At 41.9% G+C, this 18127-nt stretch overlaps 1 protein-coding gene and 1 pseudogene across 8 annotated transcripts in view; both read left to right on the forward strand.

Moving 5' to 3' along the window:
* CNOT10 (CCR4-NOT transcription complex subunit 10) overlaps positions 1–18127 on the forward strand; it is a 98003-nt gene that overhangs the window by 46725 nt on the left and 33151 nt on the right. For 5 of the 8 annotated variants that reach the window (XM_003895222.2, XM_021934938.2, XM_021934939.2 and 2 more), the window contains 3 exons: positions 4428–4549; positions 5796–5972; positions 8620–8700. In XM_003895222.2, the coding sequence (XP_003895271.1) occupies positions 4428–4549; positions 5796–5972; positions 8620–8700 (380 nt within the window). The remainder of the gene's footprint in view (positions 1–4427; positions 4550–5795; positions 5973–8619; positions 8701–18127) is intronic. The other 3 variants (XM_021934937.2, XM_021934935.2, XM_009201858.4) reach the window with 2 other exon arrangements.
* LOC116273871 overlaps positions 14860–18127 on the forward strand; it is a 9172-nt pseudogene continuing 5904 nt past the window's right edge.

Raw genomic sequence — 18127 nt, forward strand, 5'->3', positions numbered from 1 at the left:
TACAAGCGTGAGCCACCGCGCCCGGCAAGACAACTTTCTTATTGGTTAATTCTTAACTAATAAACAGTTCTAGGTAGAATTTATACTTCTTAAAGATAAAAGAAGCAAATAGAAATTGCCTATTCTCTTTAATCTGTTTATAAGTTTAAGTGTTGGGGGCCTTTCTTTGGTATTTACTGGAAACCAGGGAGTTACTTTTTTCTGGGAAAAGAAAAAAGTAACTCCCTGATTTTGTAAAGTTTAATATTTTCTTTTTAAATTAACTGGTTTTAGAAATAGTACTTTTGGGATTGTGTTTGTTCTACAGAAGCCATTGAGCTTACGAGGTCTCCCCGCCTCCCCCTAGAGGAGAAGGAGCGGGAGGGGAGGATAAGTATTTTCCATATTAATATGCTGCTAGTCCTGTTTTTTTTATTTCCTAGAAAAGTTGTAAATTTGTAATTTTTTTAAAATGGTAAAGATGACTTTTGATTGCCATAACTTCATGAACACACAAAATTTGTGCTGCTAATAGGAAACTTGCCACCAGTAATATCTTTGTCTGTGCTTTTCCTCCTAAAAAAAAACTTTAGGGTAACCTAAAAAACAGTAAAAACAAGCCCAAAACACTAATAAAATCAGAGGACAAATCTCAACAGGAGTAACTGTAAACTCCAAATAAAATTTCATAAAATTTGTTAAGTCAGGACAGGAGGTATGCTGAACAAAGCAGTTTGTACCTTCAGAAATAAATTCATTTTGGATTTTAAAAAATTAACTTGTTTATGCTAAGGAGGACATTTTGTCCTGAATATCTGGTACGTATTATTTTAGACTTGGCAGAGGCAAGGCTTGTGTTTACCTGGGCAGTGTATAATATATGGGAAAAGATCTGCTAAACAAAAATAGTCTCAGTATTTTAATTTTGTATGATCCTTTTACCTTAAAACTGATCTGGCACACTTTCCGGCTATCGGTGATTGAAGGTATGGATTATTGTACGTTTTTTAGTTCTGAACATTCTACCATGGGCCAGTTTGTTTTCATCTGTTACATCTTCAGATCTGGCCATTTGGATCAGTTAGCAATAAGTGGCCTTAGCAATAAGACAAGAGAATATAGATGAATCAATGTAAATTTATCACCACGACTAGGAAAATAAGTCAGAATGGAAGTCCTCACAATAATAGTTTAAAATATCCACTTTTTCATTAACATTGCATGGCATTCTCTATACACAACTAGTTTTGATCAGAGCAGTTTTATTGTATTTTTTAGCACTGTGTAGTATGTTCTTTATTAAAAGTCATGTATGAAAGTGCGACTATAGTAAGTTACATTCAGAAGCAATAAGTAACAGTACAGAAACATTTGTGTTTAGAGAAAAGACTTTGCAGGGCAGAGATTAGTTTTGCAAATTCATATTGACTGACTCCAGTTTGTTCTGGTATGTGATAATTTGGATGTCATTATAAGATAACTACTTGGAGGCCGGGCGTGGTGGCTCAAGCCTGTAATCCCAGCACTTTGGGAGGCCGAGACGGGCGGATCACGAGGTCAGGAGATCGAGACCATCCTGGCTAACTCGGTGAAACCCCGTCTCTACTAAAAAATACAAAAAGCTAACCGGGCATGGTGGCGGGCACCTGTAGTCCCAGCTACTCGGGAGGCTGAGGCAGGAGAATGGCGTGAACCTGGGAGGCAGAGCTTGCAGTGAGTTGAGATCCGGCCACTGCACTCCAGCCTGGGCAACAGAGCGGGACTCCGTCTCAAAGAAAAAAAAAAAAAAAAAAAGATAACTACTTGGGATTCCACCTGCAGGTAAATTAGAGACTTGTTTTATTTTATTTTTCAAACAGGGTCTCACTCTGTCACTCAGGCTAGAGTGCAGTGGCGTGATCATGGCTCACTGCAGCCTCGACCTCCTTGGTGTCAAGTGATCTTCCCACCTCAGCTTCCCTAGTAGCTGGGGCATGCATGACCGCACCTGGCTAATTTTTGTATTTCTTTGTAGAGATGGAGTTTCACCACATTACCCACACTAGTCTCAAGTTCCTGGGCTCTAGCGATCCACCTGCCTCAGCCTCCCAAAGTGCTAGGATTACAGGTGTGAGCCACCTTGCCCATCTTAGTTTTATTTTTTAAATTAAAAGAGATTTGGCCTGGAGTGGTGGTTCATGCCTGTAATCCCAGCACTTTGGGAGGCTGAGGTGGGTGGATCAGGAGGTCAGGAGATCAAGACCATCCTGGCTAACATGGTGAAACCCCGTCTCTACTAAAAATACAAAAAATTAGTTGGATGTGGTGGCACCCACCTGTAGTCCTAGCTACTTGGGAGGCTGAGGCAGGAGAATTGCTTGAACCCGGGAGGCAGAGGTTGCAGTAAGCCAAGATAACACCACTGCACTCCAGCCTGGGTGATAGAATGAGACTCCTCAAAAAAAAAAAAAAAATTAAAAAGGTTTTTCGGGGCCGGGCACAGTGGCTCATGCCTGTAATCCCACCACTTTGGGAGGCCAAGGTGGGCAGATCATGAGATCAGGAGATCCAGACCATCCTGGCTAACACGGTGAAACCCCATCTCTACTAAATATACAAAAAAATAGCCGGGCGTGGTGGCGAGCGCCTGTAGTTCCAGCTACTCGGGAGGCTGACACAGGAGGATGGCGTGAATCCAGGAGGCGGAGCTTGCAGTGAGCCAAGATTGTGCCACTGCACTCCAGCCTGGGCGACAGAGCAAGACTCTCTAAAAAAAAAAAAAAAAAAAAAAATTTCGGGCCAGGCACAGTGGCTCACGCCTGTAATCCCAACACTTTGGGAGGCCGAGGCGGGTGGATCACAAGGTCAGGAGTTCAAGACCAGCGTGGCCAACACGGCCAACAACTCTAAAAAAAATACAAAAATTAGCTGGGCACAGTGGTGCACGCCTGTAGTCCCAGCTACTCGGGAGGCTGAGGCAGCAGAATTGCTTGAACCTGGGAAATGGAGGTTGCAGTGAGCCGAGATTGTGCCACTGCACTCCTGCCTGGGCAACAGAGTGATACTCCGTCTCAATAATAATAATAATAATAATAATAATAAAAGATTTTTCCTGGCTGGACGTGGTAGCTCATACCTGTAATCTCAGTACTTTGGGAGGCCGAGGCGGGTGGATCACTTGAGGTCAGGAGTTTGAGACCAACCTGGCCAACATGGTGAAACCCTGTCTCTACTAAAATACAAAAATTAGCCGGGTGTGGTGACAGGCGCCCGTAATCCTAGCTACTCGGGAGGCTGAGGCAAGAGAATCACTTGAACCCAGGAGGTGGAGGTTGCAGTGAACCGAGACTACACCACTGCACCCAACCCTGGGCGACAGAGTGAGACTCTGTCTAAAAAAAAAAGAAAAAAAAAAATTTCCAGCCTCAGCAACTTGGCAAAACCTTGCCTCTAAAAAAATAAATAGAAAAATTAGCTGGTCATGGTGGCACGCACCTGTACCTGTAGTCCCAGCTACTTGGGAAGCTGAAGCAGGAGGATCACTTGAGCCCAGGAGGTAGAAATTGCAGTGAGCCGAGATCATGCCATTGTACTCCATCCTGGGCAACAGAGCCAGACCTTGTCTTTAAAAAAAAAAAAAAAAAAAAAGAAAAGAGAAAAAAAAAGGTAGATACAGGGTCTTACTATGTTGCCCAGGCTGGTCTGGAACTCCTGGTTTCAAGTGATCCTCCTGCCTCAGCCTCCCAAAGGGCTGGGATTACAGGCATGAGCCACTGCACCCAACCAAATTAGAGACTTAGAATGAAGGGGGGTGATAAATGAAATTATCACTATGAGCTCTGTCGTGAGATAATATATCTTAATCAGATATCCTAAAGTAACTATGTATGTGTAAGTAGCTTTTATTTTTTTCAGTTTAATATTTATTCATTTGGTTTGGGGATTTTAATGTCCTAAAAGGCAAGTATTGTGTCCATGTAAATTTTTACCATATACAGCTTATTAAAGTTTATATATTGTTGACAATGTAATTAATACTTTGAATTAAGAAGGAAATGATCTGTGTTTTAGGAAGTGGAGCTGCTTCACTTTTCTTTTACACTGTATTTTAGGCTCTCATTTTCCTTACTCTGATGTCAAAGTACCTGTAATATGTAGCATGGCACTGGAGGTATAGAATATTCTAAGTAAATAATTCTGAATAAATTTTTGGGACATAATTGAATTGGATTTTGTTCTTAGAATTTTCTCCAATCTCATGTAAACAAAATGTAGCATATATCCCAGATTTTCAGCCTTATGTACTTTTTCCACTAATACCAAACATGTTTCCATTATCACCAAAAAAAGTCCTCGTTGATTTTAAGAACTTTCTTAAATTTAGAGTAATTGTGAGAGGTATTCCCCCATTTTTTATACCACATCTTACAATTCCTTAGAATTTACTGGAAATTATTTGTATTTTGTAGACCTCTGAACAAGAAACTAAAGGCCTTCCCAGCAAAAAAGGAATTGTACAGTCTATTGTTGGTCAAGGCTATCATCGTAAAATAGTTTTGGCATCACAGTCTATACAGAATACTGTTTATAAGTAAGTATTTTGCAAAGAAAAAGTATATATATTTAATACTAGTTTACATAATGTTACTTATATATAAAAGTATGCTTAGGATTTATCATTGCATAGGAGTACCCACTTTGTAACTAGGTTTATTGCTATTTCAACAAACAGACCCTCATGTATAGGTCCATAGTGAATGTTATCTAACGTGATTTTGGTTTATTACATCCATGGGTACTGTAATTATTGATGGCCTAGGAAACCCTAGTCTGTTCAGTGCCATTATTAAGAATGTCCAGAAGAGGGCATCTTGGTATCTCCTTTTTATGTAGTTTTGGTTATCATACTTTTCATTTAGGTATTTTCTTATAGTTCCCTAGGACTGAAAATACATGAAAGTGAATTCTTACTATTGGAAGAAAAAAGGTGTATGAAAACATAAAGCAACCAAAGCAGTATAGAAGCTGTCACATGTATAACGTTCGTTTGACAATTTGGAATTGCCATTATTTGTGAAGTGGCAAACTTTGCAAATAATTAACTGCCTTCATTTGTTTTTGTCAAAGAACAAAATTGTTCTCTGCCATTTAAAAGTGTTTCCAAAGTATAGAAAATATCTGATACACGATAATTTAGTCTTAATTTAGTTAAACTATGATGCAGGAATATTTTTTAAAACTATTATGATAAAGCATTTCGAAGTTTTAAAGCAATTTCAAAGTTGTTACTACTTTTCAAAATTTTGTTTTTCCCTAATAAAGATTCTATTTGGGCATATCAAACCAACAGAAAGTTGTATAAAGTGTCAATGAAATTATAAGACAAAAAGTAATGTTGCTGTTTCAAAGTGTATAGAGGCATTTTTGAAAGCAAGGATCAACCAAAGTAAGGCTCAAATGTGAAAATCTATTTTCTTCCCTTTCATCCCATTCTTAATATACCGCTCCTTGCCCTCATTACAGTTGCCCTTGTCTGCAGTTTCTCTAGAATGTTAACATTAACATTGTGATATACATCAAATTGTCTCTCCTTGGTCTCATTCCTAGAGACACAGTGTATGTAATTTATATACTTGCAACCCATTATTTATACTATTTGCAACCTATACTTAGGATTTGGGTTATTTAGCATGCTTTTACAACTGCTTATATTAAAATTTCTACCTATTAAAAGGCATAGCTTTCATTTATTATCGATTGGTTTTATTCCTCATAATAAAAAAGCCTTATTTTAAAATCTTTTATCCACTTAGCTAATTTGGTTTTGTTCTTTTAAGTGATGGGCAGTCTTCGGCCATTCCTGTAGCCAGTATGGAGTTTGCAGCCATATGTCTCAGAAATGCCTTGTTGCTGCTACCTGAAGAACAGCAAGATCCAAAGCAGGAAAATGGGGCTAAAAATAGTAATCAATTAGGTGGGAACACAGAGAGCAGCGAAAGCAGTGAAACTTGCAGGTATTCTAATCCTTGTGACCTCCCTTGACAAAATCCTTTCAGGACTTCTTTAGTAAACCCTTTTGTTCTTTAAGTAAATTCCTAAATTCTTCAACCTAAATTTCTGAAATTCTCTGTTTTGCGTAACAAGAAAGGAAAGCATTTATGTTTCTAAGTCTTTCTGGAAGAGAGAAGTAAGGTGAAGGCTAAGTTAGGAGAGATCCTTGAAAAAGGAAAGTAGAAAGTAGCAGTTTTGGCCGGATGCAGTGGCTCATGCCTGTAAAAGGCTGAGGCAAGAGAATTGCTTGAACCCAGGAGGCAGAAGTTGCAGCGAGCCGAGATTGTGCCACTGCTCTCCAGCTTTGGCGACAGAGTGAGACTTCATCTCAAAAAAAAAAAAAAAAGGAAGTATCAGCTTTTCATTGACAACAGGGATATTTGTAAGAAGTCCTGTTGTCAGACAGCTTTAAAAAAAAAAAAAAATTGACCAGGTGTGGTGGCTCATGCCTGTAATCCCAGCACTTTGGGAGGCCAAGGTGGGTGGATCACTTGAGGTTAGGAGTTCAAGACCAGCCTGGCCAACATGGTGAAACCCTGTCTCTACTAAAACTACAAAAATTGGGCCTGGTGGCGGGCACCTATAATCCCAGCTACTAGGGAAGCTGAGTCAAGAGAATCACTTGAACCCGGGAGGCAGAGGTTGCAGTGAGCCAAGATCATGCCACCGCACTCCAGCCTGGGTGACAGAATGAGACTCCGTCTCAAAAAAACAAAAAATTTGTTAAAATAAACACTTAACTCCTAAAGCTGCTCATAGTTCTTATTATATTCTGCCTGTCCTCTTAATATAATATAATCACTAACCTCCAGAATATTTTTGTATGTTTCTGGTTTTCTAGTATAAATTCAAAATTATGCAAATCTGGGCAGGGTACTGGAGGAGGCCAAGAGTTAAGTCTAACCTGGGCAGCATAGCAAGACCCCATCTCTTCAAAAAAAATTTAAAATAAATAAAAATTATGTGACTCTATAGAAATTGGGAGAACTTTGTAAGGACAAAACAAATAACATTTTATATATAGGAAATTCTGCTTGCTTGCTTGCTTGCTTGCTTTTTTTTGTTTGTTTGTTTGTTTTTTTGAGACAGAGTCTCCCTCTGTCACCCAGGCTGGAATGCAGTGGCACAATCTCAACTCACTGCAACCTCCGCCTCACAGGCTCAAGCGATTTTCCTGCCTCAGCCCCCTGACATTATAGGCACAGCGCCACTATGCCCGGCTAATTTTTGTATTTTTAGTAGAGATAGGGTTTTGCCACATTGTCCAGGACAGTCTTGAACTCGTAACCTCAAGTGATCCACCCTCCTCAGCCTCCCAAAGTGCTGAGATTGCAGGCATTAGCCACTACACCCAGCCGGAAATTCTGTTTTTTATACATGGCATCTTTAAACTTACGTCTCACATCCCAGCGTTTTTTCTTGATTATAATAGCAGTCGATACATGTTTACTATAAAAAATTTAGGCTGGGCATGATGGCTTACACCTGTAATCCCAGTGCTAAGGGAGACCAAGGCTGAAGGATTGCTTGAGGCTAGGAGTTCGAAGCCAGCCTGTCCAACATAACGAGACCCCATCTCTACAAGAAATAAAAAAATTAGCTGAGTGTGGAGCCGGGCACCATTAGTCCCAGCTACTTGGGAAGCTGACGTAGGAGGATTGCCTGAGCCCAGGAGTTTGAAGCTGCAGTGAGCTGTGATCATGCCACACTGCACTCCAGCCTGGGCAACAGAGTCTCAAAAACCCAGTCTCAAGAAAAGGCGGGGGTGGGAGGGGTCAGGGGAATTAGAATAATGAGAAATGTGTGAAAGTTTTGAGTTATTTCCTTTATGTAGTAAAGATACTGTTTTCAGTTAGAGATTTTTTAAAGCAGTGTTGGAGTGCGGTGGAAGAAACTCAGCTCACTGCAAGCTCCGCCTCCCGAGTTCACGCCATTCTCCTGCCTCAGCCTCCCGAGTAGCTGGGACTACAGGCACCCACCACCTCGCCCAGCTAGTTTTTTTGTATTTTTTTAGTAGAGACGGGGTTTCACCATGTTAGCCAGGATGGTCTCGATCTCCTGACCTCGTGATCCGCCCGTCTCGGCCTCCCAAAGTGCTGGGATTACAGGCTTGAGCCACAGCGCCGGGCCCAATATAGCTTTAACATGTTAGTGTTACCAAATTACTAAGCATTTCCATTGTTTAACTCTTTTACACTTTTGTTGTAAAAAGTTACATGGGAGGCAGGGTGAGGTGGGTCATCCCTGTAAATCCCAGCACTTTGGGAGGCCAAGGTAGGCGGGTCACCTGAGTTCAGGAGTTCAAGACCAGCCTGGCTAACATGGTGAAACACCGTTTCTACTTAAAATACAAAAAATTAGCTGGGTGTGGTGGTGCATGCCTGTAATCCCAGCTACTCGGGAGGCTGAGGCAAGAGAATCACTCGAACCCGGGAGGCAGAAGTTGCAGTGAGCCGAGATCGTGCAATTGCACTCCAACCTGAGCAACAAGAGCAAAACTGTCTCGAAAAAAGAAAAAGAAAAGTTGGGAGTAAGGATGGGGAAACAAAATTTTACATTTAATTTTTTATTTGTTGCTCTTCATAATTAAGACTCTTACCTCTATTTTAGCAGTAAAAGCCATGATGGAGATAAATTCATTCCAGCTCCACCTTCTTCTCCACTGAGAAAACAGGAATTAGAAAACTTAAAGTGAGTATCTAAACAAAATTAGCATTGCATCTATTGAAATGAACACATTCATGGCTGGGCATAGTGGCTCACACCTGTAATCCCAGCACTTTGGGAGGCCCAGGCTGGTGAATCACTAGGTCAGGAGTTCAAAACCAGCCTGGCCAAGATAGTGAAACCCTGTCTGTACTAAAAATACAAAAATTAGCTGGGCACAGTGGCGGGCACCTGTAATCCCAGTTACTTGGGAGGCCAAGGCAATAGAATTGCTTGAACCCGGGAGGCAGAGGTTGCAGTGAGTGTGTCACTGCACTCTAGCCTGAGCAACTCCATCTCAAAAAAAAAAATGAACACATTCTTTTTTATCTTGTTTATACTGTTAATATGATGAATTACACTGATCAAATATTAAACTAATCTTTCAATCTTGTGATAAACCCTGCTTGGTCAGAATGTATTTTCTTTTGTATAAATTTTTAGATTTGATTTGTTAATACTTCATTGGGAATAAGTGCTTCTATATTCATGAGGAAGATTGGTCCATACTTTTCTTTCCTTGAAATTATTTTGTCAGATTTGGTTTCAGGATTATGCTGACCATATAAATGAGTTGAGAAGTACTTCATCTTCCTCTGTTTTCTGCAAGAGTCTGTGTAAGATAGGTGTTACTCATGGACACGAAGAGGGGAACAACGGGCACTGGGGCCTCCTGGAGGGTGGAGGGTGAGAGAGGATCAGAAAAAATAACTATTGGGTACTAGGCTTAGTACCTGGGTCATGAAATAATCTGTACAACAAACCCCCATGACATAAGTTTACTGTATAACAAACCTGCACATGTACCCCTGAACTAATAAAAAGGACAGGTATTACTTCTTCCCTAAGTATTTGATAGAATTCACCAGTGAAACCATCCAGCCTAGGATATTCCTTGCTGGAAAATTTTTGATAATGAATTCAACTTGTTCAACAGAACACTTTTTTCAGATTTTGTATTTCATCTTTTTTTTTGAGATGGAGTCTCGCCCTGTCGCCCAGACTGGAGTGCAGTGGCACAATCTCGGCTCACTGCAAGCTCCGCCTCCTGGGTTCACACCATTCTCCTGCCTCAGCCTCCCAAGTAGCTGGGACTACAGGTGCCCGCCACCACGCCTGGCTAATTTTTTGTATTTTTAGTAGAGATGGGGTTTCACCATGTTAGCCAGGATGGTCTTGATCTCCTGACCTTGTGATCTGCCCACCTTGGCCTGCCAAGGTTCGGGGATTACAGGCCACGCGCCTGGCCTGTATTTCATCTTATCTCAGTTTGGTTAAGTTTTACTTTTCAAGGAATTTTCCAAGTTGTCATATTTATTGGACTAACATTGTTCGTAATGTTGTTTTACCTTTTTAATGTCTGTAGAATCTGCAGTTATACCTCTATTTTCTTTCTTTTTTTCTTTTCTTTTTTTTTTTTTTTGAGATGGAGTTTCACTTTGTCCCAGGCTGGAGTGCAGTGGTGTGATCTCGGCTCACTGCAACGTCTGCCTACTGGGTTCAAGCGATTCTCCTGCCTCAGCTTCCCAAGTAGCTGGAATTACAGGTGCCTGCCAGCACGCCTGCCTAAATTTTTGTATTTTTAGTAGAGACGGAGTTTTACCATGTTGTTGGCCAGGCTGGTCTCAAGCTCCTGACCTCAGGTGATCCACCCGCCTCAGCCTCCCAGAGTTCTGGGATTATAGTCATGAGCCACTGCGCCCAGCCAATTTTCATATGTGATATTTGTGGGATCTCTCGTTTTGTCTTCTTTCCTAAGCAATTCCACTAGCGATTTACATATTGGATTGATGTTTTCAGAGAATAGACTTGTACTTCATTTTCTGTTTTCTATTTCATTTCTGCTCTTTATTTTATTTTTCTACTAACTCTGAGTTTATTTTGCTCTTTTTTTAGCTTCTTATGCTGGTCACTGATTTTTAGATGGTCCTTTTCTACACAGTTCCCTTTAAGCCTGCTGTGACTTCATTCCACAAATAATTAGTTATGTTTTATTTGTTTATTTGACTCCATGGTGTCTTTTTTTAAAAATTAAACTTCATTTAGAGACGATTGTAGATTCACACATAGTCTATTGTAGATTCACATATAGTCTAAAAAGCAATACAGAAGCCTGGGCGACATAGTAAGACTCTGTCTCTAAAAAAATCAAAAAACTAGGCTGGGTGTGGTGGTTCACGCCTGTTATCCCAGCACATTGGTGAGATGCTGAGGCAGGTGGATCAGCTGAGGTCAGGAGTTCGAGACCAGCCTGGCCAACACAGTGAAACCCCATCTCTACTAAAAATACAAAAGTTGACCGGGCGTGGTGGCAGGTGCCTGTAATTCTAGCTACCTGGGAGGCTGAGGGAGGAGAATCGCTTGAGCCCGGTAGGCAGAGGTTGCAGTGAGCCAAGACCATACCATTGCACTCCAGCCTGGGCAACAAGAGCGAAACTCCATCTCAAAAAAGAAAGGAAAAAAGAAAAAAAAGTATCTGGGCATGATGTTGTATGCCTGTGGTTCCAGGTAGCTGGGAGGCTGAGGTAGGAGGATCACTTTAAGCCCTGGAGGTCATGACTGCAGTAAGCTGTGATTATACCACCAAACTCCAGCATGGATGGCAGATCGAGGCTCTGTCTCTAAAAATAAAAATAATATAGAGACCTAATCTACCCTTTTACCCAGTTTCCCCAAAGGTAACTTCTTACAGAACTTTAGTACTTGATGGGCATGGTGGCTCATGCCTATAATCCCAGCACTTTGGGAGGCCATGGTGGGTGGATCATGAGGTCAGGAGTTCAAGACCAGCCTGACCAATATGGTGAAACCCAATCTCTACTAAAAATACAAAAATTAGCCAGGTGTGGTGGTGCACGCCTGTAGTCCCAGCTACTCGGGAGGCTGAAGCAGGAGAATTGCTTCAACTGGGGAAGTGGAGGGAGGTTTCAGTGAGCCAAGATTGTGCCACTGCACTCCAGCCTGGGCGACAGACTCCGTCTCAAAACAAAACAAGAACTTTAGTACAGTATCACAGTCAGGATATTGACATTGATACAGTCAAGATACAGAACTTTTTTTGTTTGTTTTACAATATTTTCATTACATTCAATTTCTTAAAAATTTTAAAAAATTTTGTGACCAGGAGTGATGGCTCACGCCTGTAATCCCAGCACTTTGGGAGGCCGAGGTGAGCAGATCACGAGGTCAGGAGATCAAGACCAGCCTGGCCAACATAGTGAAATCCCATCTCTACTAAAAATACAAAAATTAGCCGGGCATGGTGGCGTGCACCTGTAGTCCCAGCTACTCTGGAGGCTGAGGCAGGAGAACCGTTTGAACCCTGGAGGCAGAGGTTGTGGTGAGCTGAAATTGCGCCACTGCACTCCAGCCTGGGCAACAGAGCAAGACTCCGTCTCAAAAAAAAAAAAGAAAAAAGAAAAGAAAGAAAGAAAAAGAAACGAAACTGCCAAACTCTTTTAACACAGTGACTGTACCATTTTACATTTCCACTAGGGATGTATAAATGATCCAGGTTCTTTACCACAATATTTCATATTTTCTTTTTTTAAAAAAATTACTTTTTCATCACCTACTTGTTTTGATATTTGTGTGTGTTGTAGGTACTTTTTTTTTTTTTTTCGCCAGGCTGGGGGTAAAAGAGTGATTTCGGCTCACTGCACGCTCCCCCTCCCAGGTTCACGCCATTCTCCTGCCTCAGCTTCCCGAGTAGCTAGGACTACAGATACGCACCACCACGCCCAACTAATTTTTGTATTTTTAGTAGAGACGGGGTTTCGTCATGTTGGCCAGGATGGTCTCTTGACCTCGCAATCCACCGCTCTGGCCTCCCAAAGTGCTGGGATTACAGGCATGAGCTACTGCGCCCAGCCATGAACTTCTTTTTATGTGGTATAGCTTTTTGTTTTGTTTTTGTGTGTTGTCATTGTTGTTGCTGTTGTTCTGAGACCGAGTCTCGCTGTATTGCCCAGGCTGGACTGCAATGGCAGGATCTCAGCCTCAGCCTCCTGAGTAGCTGAGATTACAGGCATGTGCCACCACACCCGGCTAATTTTTGTATTTTTGGTAGAGACGGGGTGTCACCATGTTGGTCTGGCTGGTCTCAAACTCCTGAGCTCAAGTGATCTGCCCGCTTCAGCCTCCCATAGTGCTGGGATTATAGGCGTGAGCCACCACATCTGGCCTTTACCAGTAATTTTGTAGTCTGTACACTGCTCTGTACCTTACTTTATTCCCATATCAGCATAAACCTTTGTTTCACTCTTTCTCATGGGTGCCTAGAGTTGTATTTTGTGGATATGATCTAATTTGTCTAACATTGCTTTTTATTGAGCTGTTTATAATGTTTTCAGTTTTTGCTGTTACAAATAATGCTGCAGTAAGTATGGTTATACACATTTAAAGGGAATCCTTAATGAAGAAGACATTTGAAACAGTTTTTTAAACTTGATTTAATTTTTACAGGTTTACTTGAATGAATACTAATCTTTTTTTTTTTTTTTTTTTGAGATGGATTTTGCCCTTGTACCCCAGGCTGGAGTGCAATGGCGTATCTTGGCTCACTGCAACCTCTGCCTCCCAAGTGCAAGCAGTTCTCTTGCCTCAGCCTCCCAACTAGCTGGAATTACAGGCATACACCACCACGCCGGGCTAATTTTTTTATATTTTTAATAGAGATGGGGTTTCACCATGTCAATCAGGCTAGTCTCAAACTCCTGACCTCAGGAGATCCATCCGCCTCAGCTTCCCAAAGTGCTGGCATTACGGGTATGAGCCACCCACCCGGCTTAATGAGTACTAATTTTAGGATTGCTCTATTTATGTGTGCAATTTAAGAAGTATATTGTTTCTGCCAGGTGCGGTGGCTCACGCCTGTAATCCCAGCACTTTGGGAGGCCAAGGCGGGCAAATCGTCTGAGGTCAAGAGTTCAAGACCAGCCTGGCCAACGTGGCAAAACCCTGTCTCTACTAAAAATACAAAAAAAGTTAGCTGGGCATGGTGGCGCACACCTGCAGTCTCAGCTACTCAGGAGGCTGAGGCAGGAGAACTGCTTGAACCCAGAAGGCAGAGGTTGCAGTGAGCCGAAATCATGCCACTATATGCCAGCCCTGGGGGACAGACTGAGACTCTGTCTCACACACACACAAAAAGTAGTATAGGCCAGGCGCGGTGGCTCACGCCTGTAATCGCAGCACTTTGGGAGGCCGAGGTGGGCGGATCACGAGGTCAGGCGATCAAGACCATCCAGGCTAACAGGGTGAAACCCCATCTCTACTAAAAATACAAAAAAAGCCGGGCAAGGTGGCAGGCGCCTATAGTCCCAGCTACTCAGGAGGCTGAGGCAGGAGAATGGCGTGAACCCGGAAGGCGGAGCTTGCAGTGAGCCGAGATCGCGCCACTGAACTCCTGCCTGGGCGACAGAGCGCGACTCCGTCTCAAAAAAATTAAAAAATTAAAAAATTTTTAAAAAGTAGTATATTGTCTTATAATGGTTAAACATCTGCAGAGTTGTGTAATTTAACTTTACCTTCGCCGGGCGCGGTGGCTCAAGCCTGTAATCCCAGCACTTTGGGAGGCCGAGACCATCCTGGCTAACACAGTGAAACCCCTTCTCTACTAAAAAGTACAAAACTAGCCGGCGAGGGTATCATGCTCTGTAGTCCCAGCCATCTGAGGGGCTGAGGCAGGAGAACATTTAAACCTGGCGGAGCCAAGTGAGCTGAGATCCGCCACTGCACTGCAGCCTGGGCCATAGAGCCAGATCTACCCCAAAAAAAAACAAACAAAAAAAAAAAAACTTTAATTTTGAGAAATGCTACTAAAGAAAAGTGTGCATACAGGGTGTGGGATTTCATCTCAAGAGTTTTGTACCTTCTATGGCACAGCTGTTTTATTTCTGTATATGTCATAGGAGGATTGATGATTTTCTGTAGGAGAAACAATACTACCTGCTTGTATTACGTGTGTGAAAGGCTAGCTGTAAGGGCTCTAGTAGGGAATGCCTTCGCCATGATAAAGGAGGCAAATGGTGGATCTCTGTGGCATATATATATATATTTTTTTCTTATGGAGCAGATGGGAGGGAGAAAGGAAACAGTACAAGATGGAAGGAGCCTTAGGGTAGATTTATAAAAAGGACTGCTATGCCAGACAGTAGCAATGGTAATGTGGACACAAATGGTGAAGGGGAGGACAAAAGAACTGTACTGGCACCCCTCTGTGCCTTGGCAAAGCTCACAATGCAGTTGGGTGTGTTAAAGGGCAGTTCTGTGGCAGGAGCCAGCTGTCTTCTATATAAGGAGCCTGAGCACTGTGTTTTAAGATTGTGGAATTCTTCGAGATTTCATCTATTTCTGACCTGAACTCTTGGGTTATTGAAAATGTGACTAGTGTATAGTTTAGCTTTTATGGACTATTATATTTGACCCCTTGGGCTGAATAATACCCAAGACACCAATGCAAAGCCCCATTTTCTGTTTCCAGCATAACTGATATGCAGTAAATTAGCATGACTTTTCCAATGGCCACTTTTTATGATATGGGTTCATAGCCCCTTGAGTATTTTTGTTTATGTACAAAAACTTTCATTCTAACCAAGTTATCAAGTATGGTTTTAGAAGGCAGATAATAATTAAAGAAGTTGTGAGATTCTATATTAAATCATGGTAGTTTTCAGAAAAATATTCTCACAATTGAAATAAAAATGTGGCCCCAAATTAGGAAAATGTCTCAGAAATCAGCTAACTAGTTTAGTGGTAAGATTTGGATGAACTTAGAGATATAATGGATGAATAAAGTTACATAGTCATCCTTTGGTATCCTTGAGGGATTGGTTCCAGGGCCCCCGACAGTTACCACAGTCCTCAGATATAAAATTTCTTATATAAAATGGTGTAGTAATTGCACATAACCTATGCACATCCTCTCATATACTTTACTTATTTTTATTTTATTTTTTTTTTGAGACATAGTTTCGCTCTTGTCATGCAGGATGGAGTGCAGTGGCTCAATCTTGGCTCACTGCAACCTCCGCCTCCTGGGTTCCAGCAATTCTCCTGCTTCAGCTTTCCAAGTAGCTGGGATTACGGGTGTGTGCCACCATGCCTGGCTAATTTTTGTATTATTAGTAGAGACAGGCTTTCACCACATTGACCAGGCTGGTATTGAACTCCTGGCCTCAAGTGATCCACCCATCTTGGCCTCCCAAAGTGCTGAGATTACAGGCGTGAGCCACTGCGCCCAGCCTTCTTTCATATACTTTAAGTCATCTTTAGAGTACTTATAATACCTAGTGTACTGTATATGCTGTATAAACAGTTATCATACTATGTTGGTTTTTAATTTTTAAAAAATTGTTGTAGTGTTTTTTATTTTTATATTTTAGAATATTTTCTATTTATAGTTGGTTGAATCTACAGATTTGGAACCTGTGGATTCCAAGCACCAACTGTATATATAATGACACTTTTAGAAATTTGCTTCAGCTTCTGAACTACTCAGTGCTGTATGAAGCCGTAAGTTTTATTCAGTTAAGGAGATAACACTCACGCAAACATTCTATGCCCTGGAATTAAATAAATGCTCTGACTTTGAAATTTTAAGGTGATTCTGTTCCTAGATGTTTATAAAGAGAAACAGAAACTTGTCCACAAAAGAATTTTATAGTAGCTTTACTCCTGGTAGACAAAACCTAGACATAGCTGAGGTATTCGTCAGTAGAAGAATGGATAACTAAGTTGTATTACACTTGTATTTTGGAATACTAGTCAGCTATAAGGAAGAACCAATGAGGTCGGGCACAGTGGCTCATGTCTGTAATCCCGACGCTTTGGGAGGTCCAGGCAGGCAGATTGCTTGAGTCCAGCAGTTTGAGACGAGCATGGGCAACATGGTGAAACACCATCTGTACAAAAAATTGGCTAGACATGGTGCTGCACATCTGTAGTTCCAGCTGCTCGGGAGGCTGAGGTGGGAGGATCACCTGAGCCCTGTAGGTTTGAGGCTACAATGAACTGACGTTGCACCAATGCACTCCAACCTGGGTGACAAAGTGAGACCCTGTCTCAAACCAAAACCAATTACTAATACACAAGTTAACATGGATGAATCTCAAAACATTTTTGTTTCCTCTTTTCCTTCGCATGAGGTATATACTGTATGATTCCATTTATACCATGACAAACAAAACTTTCTGAATAGACAAAACTAATTTATGTTGCTAGAAATCAGAACAGTAGTTGCGGGAATTGACTGGAAAGAAATGTAAACGCATCAATTTAAGCAGCAGACCCCAACCTTTTTGGCACCAGGGACCGGGATCGTGGTAGACAATTTTTCCGTGGAAAGGGTTGCAGGGGAGGTAGATTCAGGATGATTCAAAAACATTACATTTATTGTGCACTGTATTTCTATTATTATTACATTGTAATACATAATGAAATAATTATACAACTCACTATAATGTAGAATCAGTGGAGCCCTGAGCTTGTTTTTTTTTTTTTATTTTTTTTTTTTATTCGGAGTCTCGCTTTGTGGCCCAGGCTGGAGTGCAGTTGCCGGATCTCAGCTCACTGCAAGCTCCACCTCCTGGGTTTATGCCATTCTCCTGCCTCAGCCTCCCGAGTAGCTGGGACTACAGGCGCCCGCCACCTCGCCCCGCTAGTTTTTTGTATTTTTTTAGTAGAGACGGAGTTTCACCGGGTTAGCCAGGATGGTCTCGATCTCCTGACCTTGTGATCCGCCCATCTCGGCCTCCCAAAGTGCTGGGATTACAGGCTTGAGCCACCGCGCCCGGCAAGCTTGTTTTCCTACAACTAGATAGTCCCATGTGGGAGTGATGGGAGACAGTGACAGATCATCAGGCATTAGATTCTCATATGGAGCGCCTTACAGGCACAGTTCACAATAAGATATACACTCCTATGAGAATCTAATGCTGCTGCTGATCTGACAGGAGGCAGATCTCAGGCAATAATGCAAGCCATGGGAGCAGCTGTAAATATAGATGAAGCGGGCCAGGCATGGTGGCTCATGCCTGTAATCCCAGCACTTTGGGAGGCCAAGGCGGGTGGATCACCTGAGGTCAGGAGTTTGAGACCAGCCGGGCCAACATGGTGAAACCCTCTCTCTACTAAAAATACAGAAATACAAACATTAGGGTGTGGTGGTATGCACCTGTAATATATATATTTTTAGTAGAGGCAGGGTTTTACCATGTTGTCCAGGCTGGTCTCAAACCCCTGACCTCAAGTGATCCTCAAGTGTTGGGATAACAGGCGTGAGCCACTGTGCCCAGCCAAATTTGGTTTCTTAACTAAAAAAGAAGAAAATACTTATCTACTTGTATTTAATATGTATTCCTTACATTCTAAGGATGCAGTATCCAAGCCATTCACCACATATGGCTACTAA

The sequence above is a fragment of the Papio anubis genome, chromosome 2 (assembly GCF_008728515.1).
Source record: "Papio anubis isolate 15944 chromosome 2, Panubis1.0, whole genome shotgun sequence".
In the NCBI taxonomy this organism is placed as follows: Eukaryota; Metazoa; Chordata; class Mammalia; order Primates; family Cercopithecidae; genus Papio; species Papio anubis.